We start from the raw sequence: 13,445 nt of genomic DNA, 5'->3' as shown, positions 1-13,445 counted from the left end.
TAAATGGGTTCTTCCTTTGGTCATGTCCCATAAGATTTCATTGAAAGGCAGATTCATCCGTTATTGTTATTGCTTCATCCTTTAAGAGTCACGGGGCTCCAGAGCCAATCCCAGATCATGTTGGGCAACAGGCAGGGTTCCCCTTGGACAGGTCACCAGCCCATCACAGGACCAACAGACAGAGACACTTCACACATTCGATTTACAGGCTCCAATTAACCTAACACCTATCTGCATGTTTTAGGACTGTGTGAGGGAGCTGGAGGTCTCAGAGAAAACCAGCGGTACAGGAAGTACATGCAAACTTTAAATGAAAAGTTAATTTCACCAGCATTATACACTCTTGCTCTATTCAGTGCACTTGCGGTGTTTTATGCTAGAGCCTAACTTGGCCAAAGTTGCAATATCCAAATGTGAATTTGGTCTTATTAAGAATAAACTTAAATTGAAGTAATCCACGTTCAGATTTGCTTTTTAAAATGTCGCCTACAAAAAAACATCACCGTCGTCTTCCCCTTCTTACAAACCACTTTAGAAAACAACTACAATTAACACGGGTGACACTTAAACCCTCGTTCTTCCTTCGCCTCTGATGCGTGTGTATGGAGTGCAGGTGGAGGGAGCTCACATCAAGGCCCCGCATGTTAAAAAATTATATAAATATACTGTGTTTGACTATATAACAGAGGGCTCCCTTATGCAAACACAGGATTCAGTGTCGTTCGGCTGCTATCCCTCTGATGAACAGTCATAACAAGCAGACCAAAGAGATTCAGAGCAGCCTTGAACTTGAGCCTTTTTAGAGAGACAGGCAAAAGAAAAGGAAAAGAAAACTTATGATACTGCTGCTAAAGTTGGTCTCCAAATGAAGAGCCAATAACTAGTATCACATTCTGTAAATACGGAGATTCAACATCTCATAACGTGAGGTAAAGAAACAGAGAAATAAATGATATGTCACATTATGTATTATTTCAGCACTAGTCAGAGTCTTCTATGTATCGGTGAGCCCCTCCAATCGATCCATTGAAGAAGTTCAAACATAGCGATTTGCCACTGATGACCAAAAGTTAATTTGGCTCAAATCAGGCGCTTTCTAAAAAACCATGTGAACTGAACTGAAATGTGTGAACCAGGATTAAGCCCTTTATATGATGACTGATCAAATTTAGGTCAAATATATATGTGAAACTGATCCAGCGGTTCAGCTCAGGTAAATGTTGATATCTCCCTGGAATGTACTTATGAGAGGAATGCAGCCGCCATGTTAAGTGAGGTAAGTTAAGTTCACACCTTCACATCATGGTAAAGCAAACCAGGTAACAGGGGAACTGAGGTCATGGTCACTAAAATCTGAAACTACACCTGAAAGGATCAGTTAAAATATGAAATACAATGTCCTGTGAATACAGATAAATGTTGTATGTAAATGTAATTATCAACTACATGGTTAATGTAAAGTAAATAGTAAAAATAAAAGTAAAGTAGAAGGCATCGCTGCTTACCGCGTTGTCTCCGGTCTTCCCAGAGAGGATGGCTCTAGCCTTGGCCTTGGTGAGGGGGAAGTATTTCAGATAGGCCTCGTACAGATGGCGGGCCAAGGCCCTCAGATCTGCTGCTTCCGGGTGCATGTGCTCCATGTCAGACGAGAACTCCGCCAGAAGCTTCTCCTTCTCTGCCTGCGGCATCCGGCCAAAACGAATAGCTGGGAAACAGAATAAAAAAAAACGCATTTCAGAACACAAACAGATAAACAAAGACAGAGGCTGCCAGGCCAGGAAAATCAAGCAGCAGACAGACAGTTACAAGCTAATTGAATCACATGCTAGATTCAAGAAGCAGATTCTACAGGTTACAGTTTATACCCTTCTCATTTTTGAACAGCCTGGAATTACTGATCCACCGTTTCATCATGTATTGAACCGGCCCTAGGAGCAGTGACACACCGTATGAGGTGTATCAGTTTCTAATCTTTTAATCCTCATCTTCAGAAGACATAAAAACAGCAGGGAACACTGTCAAAATGTACCACTACTTTACACAATGCAGTATTGTCCTTAACATTAGCCTTGATATTCTCAATAAAACAACAATAAGTTTAACAAATATGTTGTTAAACTAATTCATGTATTATTTTAGTGAGATTTTTGCAGATTTTTATTATTCTAGATCTATTGCAGAGCTTTCAAACTGCTTCCAATTACAGCCACTGTTGTTAAATTTCTTTATCAAATCTTTTATTATTTGGACAGTGATCAATGAATCAGGTCCATTATCTAATACTCAAAGAAATTAGCTACTACCCACGGCAAACTAATTACACTTGAATGGAGTCCAGGTTGGTTGGCTGATGGCCGATATGAGCCTTTCACAGACTAATCCATATCGGTGTTTGTTCGCCGATGTGGGCCAATATGAAAATGTTTATTTTACTGGTAATAAAGTTGATTATTAAACTGTCAAATACCAAGCGCTCAATTGCATTTCTTTGTTTGTAAGGGTTTGATCAAAACGTATGAATACTGAATTAGAAATCATTGTCAAAATCTTTTCTATGTAGGCTATATATATTGGACGATATATCGGTATTAATACTGGTATTAGCATATTGGTATTAGGGTCACCCAAAAATCTGTCGGGCTCTTAAAATGAATGACTTTAAAGTGTGGAGCAATTTCTTTCAGAGGGACAAAATATTTATTTTAGCTGTTGCTCAAAAAGACTTTTGGGACTCTCTCTTAACTTGTCTTTGCATAATACCAGTGTTTAGTAACTTTCAACTGCCCAGATGTCAGCACATTAAAGTGAATTTTGAAATTCAGATACGGGAGATCTTGAAATGGAAAGATTCCCCAGACATGTGTTAGGAAAGATTTCGTCATTTTAAAAGACTGTACACTCCTGGTATCACAGCAGAGCTCCTTTCTCTCATAAATGACTCAACATCAACACATTGTGATTTTTACGAGGTGTGTCTGATGAAGCGATTACAAAAGGTAGTTTACCTTAATGACGGTGTTATCACAGATCACTGCAAAACCTCCTGACCTGAGAAACTGGCTCACCTTTTAAAACAAAATCTCTATTCTCCTCCTCTTTCCACCTGATCCCACTGATAATATTACACTTTGTATCAATAACTACCAAGGAGCCTGGTCTGACTTCAACTTTTTTTCTGTACATGGTTATCCACATTTTAAAAGGATCTATTTTAAAACTCACTTTATACTATATTTCTAATAAGCCATAATGAAAGCACATATACTTTTTTAACATGTAAAAGAAATGGGTCGAGGATTGAGGTTTGATTTAAACTCAATGTCACCTTGAACCGCTGTGAAGTGATTTTACCTTATTCATTAATGTTGATAATAAAAACAGGCAGTTATGAGAGCTCTATTATGATAGAAACCTTTCCTTATTAGTATTATAAGGTATTTTTAAACGTTATAAATAAAGATGCAGTAATCCTCAGATCCGAATTCTGTGAAAATGTTCTTTGTAATTTATCTTAAAATGAAATTGATGCTGTGAAGTTGTAAAAAGGTGAAACCTCCTTTTTTTTCTGTGAGTGGAAGTCATTAATCTCTCCATTCAAGCATGTGGGTGCGTGTGTTCGCGTGTGTGCGTCTGAGATTGTGTAATGCTGACTGTGTGATGAACGCACACCTTAAGCAAATGAATACAGGCTAAACTGGCCCGTATCACCACCTGGGAAACAGGCCAGCAGTAATGACACAGCGGGTTTGAGAATCAGTTGAGGTTTATGCACTCCTCAGATGTCAATCATTGGTCTAGTAAAAACCCATTCAGAGCAGATTTTCAAAGTGCCGCACCAAACCTCGAGGAATATCAGAGGAGAGAAACAGACGAGGAGAGAAACATGAAGATAAATGACAAGAGAGGAGAGAAACATTTCATAGGAGAAGCTAAAACTGGGCTGTTCAGCCTGAAGTCAGCCGTACTCATGTTCAAGTATAAATTGTTTTTTTTATGTCTGCTTAAGCTGAAAAAAAGCTCCTCAGTGAATAAAGAGTCTTAAAACCTAACTCACAGAATTGTACAATTTGGGCCAACATCTGGAGTCTGTCAGATTTAAGGAATTGATCAAATTTCTAGTGGATCAGTTGTTGTTTGACATGAAATTTAGGGAAAGGCGTGAAACCTGATTCATTTCTTAGATCATCAGTGAAGTGTCCTTCAGCAAACCTTAACTCCTCCTGATGCTGTGTCTCTAGTTTGTGAACGTGTGAAAAAGATTATAATTTTATAACCATAGAGAGCATTATATTTACAGTCCTCCCATTTTATGAATGTCTACATTTAAAGAGACTAAAAAGGTGTGTGTGACTTTTATTCACTACGTCATGTCGTAAAAAGATGAAAGCCAAATTATGATGCTTCATAAGTTTCTTAAATCCCATTTACTCTACATGGAGCAAACAACATGGGAAGATGTTAATATGGGTACAATTGTAAAGGCCCCATGTTCCCACACTGGTGTTTTGAACTGTTCCCTCTTATGCTGCAGTCACTGTGGATGAGAGGAATTTGCCGCTGGACAAGGCCGTCAAATTTGGCAGAGAAAGTGGGAATGAACTCTCATTCAGAAACTCCTGGCTGTTTATGTAACGGTAGGGTTAAGTACAGCAGCAGAGAGAAGAGCGTGGGGTTGGTGCTCAGCTGCAGTAGGTGAACACATAGTGGTAGATGGTAATGACAATAAAGCGTTTGATAAAGAGTTGTATAACTTACAACCCTGTTTCCTGTCCTGTCAGCTTCTTGTCTTTGCACGCGAATACGTTTTATCAGACCAAGTCTTTTATGATCACAGTGTTTGGGTGCAGACACACACACACAAACATACACACACACACACACACTGATCTCTGCAAATATTTCCTGTATCTTCTCTTATTGACTTCAGCTGAAGAACAGAAATGTGACAAATTAAAGGAAGAAGGAGAAAAAGTTGTGGAGAAAATGTTTTATATTCTATGGCGTTTGCAGTTACCATTTTCAACCCATGGAGCTTCAATGGGAGATTTTAGACCATCATCAAATCAGCAAATGAGCGATTATGTTTTAAAAGAGTCGGGTCTTTTCCCTCCAGCAGAGTCAGGAGACTTGTAGAATCTATACCAGGGCTCACTGATCACATCATGGTGTCGCTATACCTGAATACTCACTTCCTGTTGGGCTTTCCTTTAATTTGTTAGCCATCTGTACAAACAGCTAACAACTTTCATTCATAACGCAGCAAACGTTCAGAGGCCGCCCACAAACACTGTGATGCCTGTTTAATTGGACACTGGAATTTTTAAAGCTCACCCAAGAGGGGGAGGATATAATTTGTCACAACCTGACAGATAAAAAAACAAACCCAACAAGAGTGACAGAAAGAGGTAAGGAATGACCTGTGCATTCCCATGCCGTCATGGGAAACACAGATGTGCCAGGTAATGTGCTGACAAAACAAAAGCTGTTCTACAGAAACGGGTGAAGAGGAAGGTGTTCCTTTGGAGAAAGAATTGTATTGTATATGCCTTCTCTACTTATTTTTAATGTGGAGCTTTTGACGCACCGTCTGATCGTTTTTACCTTGTATTTCAGAAGGTGACTCCACTTGCTTCATATCAGAGAGAACGCTTGTCGATAAGCCGGCGATGTCTCATAATAACTAATAAACTGTATTGTTTACTATGAAATATTTGCCCAGGGACCACAGATGAAAAATGTCCTTTCAAATAAGTCTGGGATGTAAATTTTTACGTTTATTTATCTGCCAATAAATTTCACTGTTCTTTCAATAATGTCTCTTCAGAACCATCAGCAACTAAATGTGCACTCCCTTTGTATCACCCACACCAGGTTATGTTTGCATGTTGTCAAGGTACAGGAAGGAAACACAACCAATGTCCATTTGTGTTTTCAGCTGTTCTCATATACACAAACAACACTCACCGATGTATATGTATACCGTACAAAATAATAATGAGCCTTATGGAAATCCACACATTTGATTTGTTATGCAGGTACACAGTGAAAATGCCGGCGCATCACAACAGTTAACGCCATTGGTTGTTTTGCGGTGTAACGATTGGGTCTTTGAGTCGTGCTGTTGGCGTTGCAGGTTTAATTTTTTCCATGTGTGATGGGAACTGAAGGCTTTCGAAAGAGGCCTGAGACCGCAGAAGAAGCAGCAGGTGTACTCTTCACCACCGCACCTCAGAGACCTGTGGCAGCAGTGTGGTGAAGCTGTGTCTGCTGTTCTCAGAGGGCATCAGAGGCAGAGGAGCTGCTCTGCCTGGAGGTGTTTCCTGGGCCACAATTTCAAAGAAATTACATCTGTGTATTTATAGTTAGTGTAACAGAGCGGATGGTTGGGGGGCCTCAGTCCCCCAGAAGGTGAAAATACCTTTATGTTCGCAGTATGAACAGTGACAACTTAATCATGCAGTAGCTACATTCAGTTATAGGACATTGATTGCAATATTTGGTTGTATCGGAATAATACTTGTTTGTAGAGTGACAGTATCATTATCTTACCGTTGTGTGACATGCCGACATTAAGGCACTTCTGGAAGCGACAGTATTGGCATTTGTTGCGGGACTTCTTGTGAATGCGACAGTGGAGATCACAGTGATCGTACACCAACTTTAACCTGATAGTGCGTCTGAAGAAACCCTACGAGAAAGAAAACAACACCATTACTTATGAACACGTATTATCACTGCAGTCATCTGTCTTTTTTACATTTGCTCTACTCAAGTAACTCTGCCCCCCTTTCTACATGAAATATGTATTTTTGTTAGTCTGACATTAATATTTTCTGTAGTACGGTTGTTTTTTTTTAGTTGACAGGAAAATAAGACATGAAAAGTACGACTAGATTTTGAATAAGAAAGATAATCTTAAAAATACTCTCATTAACACAGAAAGCACTCAATCAACCAGACAACACACAGTAACAGTCTTAAATTCAATCAAGCTGCACCAAAATGGGTTCCAAAATCTCAGAATTTAAAGAGTCCACAAATCCTGGAACCAAACCCTGGAACAGATCCACACCAAAATCTAATAGGTTCTTCCCTCACCCATGGAAATCGGTTCAGTAGTTTTTGTGTTATCTTGCTTACAAACAAACCAAACATCAAAAGGGCAGCGGGGAAAAAACACCCTCATTGGCGAAGGTAACTATAATATAGCTGCCACAATAAAAAAAAAGATGGGACACTACAAAAAAAAAGAGACAAACTGAAATTGCATTTGAATATATAATAACCACTTTGTTTTTCAAATTTTGTGATTCAGTGTTCATTATCAGTTATTTTTGTGAGGCAGCACAAAGTTTCTGTTGACTGATGCAGATTAGATTCCTGGTTCTCTCTAATCTGCGATGATGTCAGCCACACTGACCACAGGTGGGTTGTATTTTAAGGTGGATTTCTGCTTTGATGTTTTTAACCTTAGGACCATAGCAGTCATAAGACTCACACTTATCTCAGCTATTAACTCCACAGCCATGGTCAAACTCCTGAACACACTATACACACAGTCACATGTTTGTTGGTGGCTGTTTGACTAGGCTGACTCAGAGTGCTTACAGAAACAATTGAATGGAATAGAAAAAGGAAACCAGGAGGACTTCATTTAAGCTTTATATAAAAATCCACAGGTGGCTGGAGGCCGGTGGGATTGGCATCTGACTCCTACAATCCGCACACATGTTCTTTTTTTAAATTGCAGGTTATTTTAGAAAGGAGGAAGTGAAAGGGGGTCAAGACCCCGCCTCATTAAAGAATGTTTTCTGTTTAGAAACAATTAAGTGTTTGCCTGTTTGGCAGACCCCCTCTTCTGGTGAGTGTCCCCTGAGACCCGAGCAGAACAATGACTGCTGTACCTCACCTTCATTCAGCCTCTGGAGGTACTGGAGTAGTGGACAGAAAAACACAAACCTTTGTACTATGTAATGGATCCAACACAACAGCTCTGACAGTGTCACAGAGATTCCGCTCTATGGTGATGGTCAAGGCTGTGCTTGCTTTGTATTAAATTGCATTAAATTGTAGGTAATTTTTATTTATCCGTGTCCGTTTGTGAGTTTGTTGGTTAGTATTTTTTTTTTACGCAGGATTATGCAAACACTATTTAAACAGATTGCCATAAAAGTTAGTGGAATGATTTTGGCACAGATCCTGACAAAGAGATGGTTCCAGGATTTTTTCACTTTCTGTGACATCGTGAGATTTTCACAGATTTCCAAGGGAATCATTCATGTATCATGAGAAAAGAAATCAGGATCATTAAGGTAACCGAGTGTGTACAATGTGGTGCGCATCCAATAATCCGGATCTAGTAGATTTAAATATGGTTTAGTGGGGGCCATGGACGAAGTTTTACAAAATATTAAAAATACCTTCCAATTAGCTGCAGTCTAGTGAAACACTATCACAATGTAAAGCCTTTACAACATTGTCGTCTCAAAGAAAAGCTGAGCATCCTAAAGGTGCGAGAGGAAAATGTTTACTTTCTTGATTCTTGTTGTTCTGGGTTTGTACCCCCATGGTGGAATGCATTTATTGTAAGTAGCTTTGGATAAACGCGTCAGCTAAATGAAAGTTAATCTAATGAAACCTGCTGAAGATGAGAGAGACGGATACCACAATTTATAGCCAATCTTCCTACAATGTCTGAATAGTTCAAAGAAAATGGAAACGTGTGAGTCACCCACCCCCGACACTCTATTAGTTATTTATATTCTACACAACAGACAGACAGACAGACAGACAGAGAATGTCTAAAGGGCTGGTTGTATGTCTGTAGTCCTTGCAGGGTGGAAAATGTTTCGGGCCTGTGGTTGAGGTGACAGACATAAAAAAAAAAATTATCTTCATGCTTTATCAGTTTCTTTATTCCACCAACCCATTTCACCTGAGAGAGACACGTGGTGACAGAAAAGCGAAGGCTGGCAAAGAAACAAGACTTTGCTTTAGAAATACTTATACACCCACCCCGTACTATTTCCTGACACGACTCTAAGGTGGTTTATTGTAATCCCGTAATCTACACACTGCATTTAAGTTTCATCTCCACTCATGCTTTCTTTCAGTCATACCTTGCAGCCCTCACAGGCATGGACGCCATAGTGAAACCCTGAGGCTTTGTCACCGCACACGCGGCACTCGATATTTAGTGATGCCGCCGTCGTGTCGTCCTGGAGCTTGGAAAACACGGGACTGTCCGAGTACTGAGGTGGTGACTCTGGCTCCATCTTGATTGAATCTGAGACCAGAAACATAAATCAGGCAGGGAGGCAACGCAGAAGGAAGACAGACAAAATCTTTTTTAACTTTACCCTCACCTCTTAAATCCAGTTTTAGATTTAACGCTCAGACTAAGTTTAACACTCCTTGTTTCTTTAAACGTGTGTCCTGTAATCTCTAACTGATGATTTCAGCACATGTACAAATTAACATCTTGACAAACTCTCCTCCTAAACCTGAATATTCACATGACACTTTCTCCTGCAAGAACTTGAACTGATAAAATAAGTTGCATACGATTCAGGTTATACTTATTTTCTGCTAAAAGACAAAGGAACTAAATCCACATCGCGGAGCGGACTTACTGTGCACGTTCGGCTCTGTCCTGTAGCTGTGCATGTTGGTGTAATCCATGTTCGTCAGGTGTTCTTCGCTCTGCGGCGGACTGGGGTCATAGGCCACGCCGACGGAAGAGATGGAGGACATGAGCTGGGGAGACAGAGAGGAAGGGACGGAGGCCGAGGAGATGGAGGTGTAGTCCAACGTGGCCAAGTGCTTCATGTCGAGAGAGTGGGAGCTGTCGTCCAGCTCCGAGAGGTCCACAGCACTCAAACTGAAGCCCACAGGCCAGGCCAGGAGCTGCTGGGTGTCCACCATGTCGACTGCGGAGGAGAGAGATGAGGCATGGAATAGTTAGCTGATGCAATATCCTATGTTGACACTGTGTGGCCTTGTTAAAAAAGAAAACAAGCCGAGAAGAAGGAGGGAGAGGGGAGGAGGGGAGGAAGAGGAAAAAGTTAAGCAGACAGAGAGGGAAAGGGAGGATGAGCTAAATAAGAGAAGAGAAACAAGGAAATGAAAGAGATGACAAAGAAAATGGACACAGACGAGTCCACACGCTGCAGTGAACATAGTTTATTAATGATTAAATGAAATATCTAAAACATAAACAATGCACACACACACACACACACACACACTCCCGTTCAATCTCAAGTGATGAGTTCACCCGATCCTCTGGCTCCTTCTGGCAGTTTGTCTGTTATCTGGTAAACAGGGAGGCAGATTGTGTCTCAGGGAGTACAAGGCAAACTAAAGAACGTCTTTTCAGCTCAAAACACCATCTCCCTCTGCTGCTGTTTGGGTGGCTCGCTGTGCGATTACCCAACCAAAGGACACAGAAAGCACGACTGTTTGAGCCTCCGTCTGTCTGAGGCCAAGGATGTAGGAATCTGACTTTCTGACTGGAACGTCCTGTATGTTCTGAGAGCGAAATGTGTTCGGTATCAGGTGGACACCGAAAAACTGCTGTGACACTGTGCATTCCAGGGCTTTTTCAAATGAAGTTAATATTTACTGCAAAGTCTTTGATTTGGTCAAGTGTAGACAGCATCCTATGATGTACTTTTTGGACAATAAATCACCCTCCAAACCTAAATTGCTTTATCTGTTTCTGCCAGTACTTTCAGACGATGTGAATCTTGAAATACAGGCCACGATGAAAACGTTTCCTTAAATACCTGGACACTGTGGTTTTTAGTAAACATTACTCACACAGCTGTAAGTAGTGCATGTGTTGGAGACTATTTTAAGCTGTGGATTTGCGGTTCGAGTAACTATTAGTGGTAAAAGGACTATTACGTATACAAGATTGATTAAAAATAAACTGCACTGTAATGCAGGGACATGTCAGGGCACTGATTTGTGTGAACTCCAATCAGACAATACTTGTTAGAAAGATCAACTCTTTGTTTGTTTGTTCACCAATATATCACAGACGTGGTCTTATCTTATATTAACTCTGCCACTTTAGAAACAGAAACATGAATAGAATGTGGAAAAAGAACATTCATTTCTTTTCCACATCCCATTCTAGATATTCCTCTGTGTTGATAAAGATTAGTGAAAGCTCATTGGTCCATCCAATATCTAACTCAGATGGTCGGACATTGGAGGAGAGAAGTCAGCTGAGAAGGTCAAAGTCCAGTCATCAGAGGTTACTTCAGTCCACAGGAAAGCAAACCACACGCAAGGCTTTACAATCAAGGGCACGTTTGTATAAGGGTTTGTTTGGGGACACGGGAAAAGTGATATGGTTCATTTGTTGTTTTTAGGATGGTTTTAGCTCTTAAAACATAATAAGTAACCAAAGCTGTTTGAAAGTGTAAACACAGAATATTGTTAAAAACTGGGGCCAGAAAAAAATATAATATTCTTTCAAATAAGGCTAAGTAATATTGAAATTAATGTATAATCTATTATTCAATATTCGCAAAAAATGTAATTGGTGTACAATTAATTCTGAGTGAAGACAAAAATAGTACGGGGCAAAGATATTAAGTCTCAGTTTTTAATTATCATAGACATCTAGCATTTATATCAGCAAAATGACTTACAATGCACATGTTCATCATATTATAGTAACATATCATCGAGTGATGGTTGAATGATCTGTTCTAATTCACTATATCCGGTTTGGGATTTGATAGTATCCATTGACCTGTTACCATTAAAAAACATTTTCATGGAACATTTGAGCGGTGAATACTTCTTGTAGGAAGGAAATAGCTGATCCACAAGTCATTCTATATATTACTGCTGGAAACAGGAGTTTTCCCACGCGTTTTTCTTTTTACGAGGGAGGAAGTCGTGCTGGAATCCTGACCCTGATTTAAACTGGAGAAACTATGAAAAGGAAAAGGAAAAAGTAGCAACAGTTTATAAATAATTAATAGAGTAAAAGGTTCACTGTGCTGCATGGCCTGCCAAACAACCTTTTGTAACCAGCAGTGGACCCCAAAATAACCCTCCTCTAATCAGCCTCGAGTCCATAATTTGGAGAAAAAAAATGTAACAAAGAATGCGTTGAATTATGCAACAGGACAGAACCAAAATAACTCAGATGGCACCGTCGTACCAGGTATAAAAATGGCTCCACATTACTCTGCAAAACATCCCTGTGAAACAAACATCCTCTGTTCTCAACTGCTTATTGTTTCCTTTTTACTTGTTTGCGGATCCACTTAAAATTCAGATCCAGTGTGACATTGTTTCAGAACAGGAGAGAGAAAGTGTGTGTAAGCGTGTGTGTGTGTGTGTGTGTGCAGCTTCCACTGCCTTGGAAGCTGCTAAGGGGGAAAATGCTGACTATTAATAACCAGAAAAACCTGGCTACTTTGTTCATCTGTTGGCCGGTTGCCAGCCAATCCAAACCTAAAACAGACACAGCGTTGGAGTCGACTGTGTCCTGGTTGGCATCAAGTCATGTAGAGATAGAAATCTAGTGGGAGAGAGAGAGAGGCTCTAGAGATGAAGAGAGAGGGAGATAAAGTGAGAGTGGTGACAGAGAGCGAGTCCTCAGACCACTTCAAGAAATCAAACGGCACTCGAGAGGCTTTAGGAAAAACCCCTGATCTCAGAAAATCCATGCTCAGAGCCCAACACAATAAAAAAACAAGGTAGCTGCAGCAGGCAGTGAAACCAAGCAGCGTTAATGATGTTATAACCGACTGGGAAACAAGTTTGTAATGTAATTTCCCTCCTGAGATTGTCCGTGTAGCACTGAATCAACATGTTTGTGTCTGTTAATGTGTGGGCACAGAAACTGTCAGATATGACAAAACGTGACAGATTACTACTCAGGTTTTGTGCACAGTGGATTGTGCTTGCATAATTGTGTATACGACAGGGTGCATGTGTGTGTGTGTTTGTGTGTGCGTGAGAATGCTCCTCAGATTTCCACATGTCAGAACTGGTCTTCCAGGTAAGACTACAGCGCGTAGGAGGACTTTCTATTAACTCTTGCCTCATTCATGACATAATAACAAAGGGCCAACGGCAAACTTCCAGGCAGGTCTGGCAAGATAATGTAAAAAAGTGATTAAGTTGCATCGTTGTGTTTATCGGAAAAATTCAGACAAGGCAAATAACTTTTTTATCTTCATCAATGACATCACCCTCAAGCATTATATAATGATAGCTTGGGATTACACAAAGACGAGAACTCAAGTAGAGGGGTCTTGTGAGATTAGCTCACCTTTATTAGTAGAAACCACGTAGATTGTTCCACACACCTTTTCTCAGGTATTACTCACTATGCACATTTCGTCACTCATGGTACAAAATCCCTCCTTTACAACAGCCACTGAAATGCTACTGATACTAAACTGTATGTGAAC

At 40.2% G+C, this 13,445-nt stretch overlaps 1 protein-coding gene across 4 annotated transcripts in view; it reads right to left on the bottom strand.

Moving 5' to 3' along the window:
* pparg (peroxisome proliferator-activated receptor gamma) overlaps positions 1 to 13,445 on the bottom strand; it is a 30,621-nt gene that overhangs the window by 4,846 nt on the left and 12,330 nt on the right. For all 4 annotated transcript variants that reach the window (XM_053433434.1, XM_053433426.1, XM_053433442.1 and 1 more), the window contains exons 2-5: positions 9,633 to 9,929; positions 9,120 to 9,286; positions 6,550 to 6,688; positions 1,506 to 1,705 (exon numbers count right to left, since the gene is read on the bottom strand). In XM_053433434.1, the coding sequence (XP_053289409.1) occupies positions 1,506 to 1,705; positions 6,550 to 6,688; positions 9,120 to 9,286; positions 9,633 to 9,924 (798 nt within the window). In that variant the 5' untranslated portion in view covers positions 9,925 to 9,929. The remainder of the gene's footprint in view (positions 1 to 1,505; positions 1,706 to 6,549; positions 6,689 to 9,119; positions 9,287 to 9,632; positions 9,930 to 13,445) is intronic.

The sequence above is a fragment of the Pleuronectes platessa genome, chromosome 2 (genome assembly GCF_947347685.1).
Source record: "Pleuronectes platessa chromosome 2, fPlePla1.1, whole genome shotgun sequence".
In the NCBI taxonomy this organism is placed as follows: domain Eukaryota; kingdom Metazoa; phylum Chordata; class Actinopteri; order Pleuronectiformes; family Pleuronectidae; genus Pleuronectes; species Pleuronectes platessa.
This window is presented reverse-complemented; position numbering and strand designations above follow the sequence as displayed.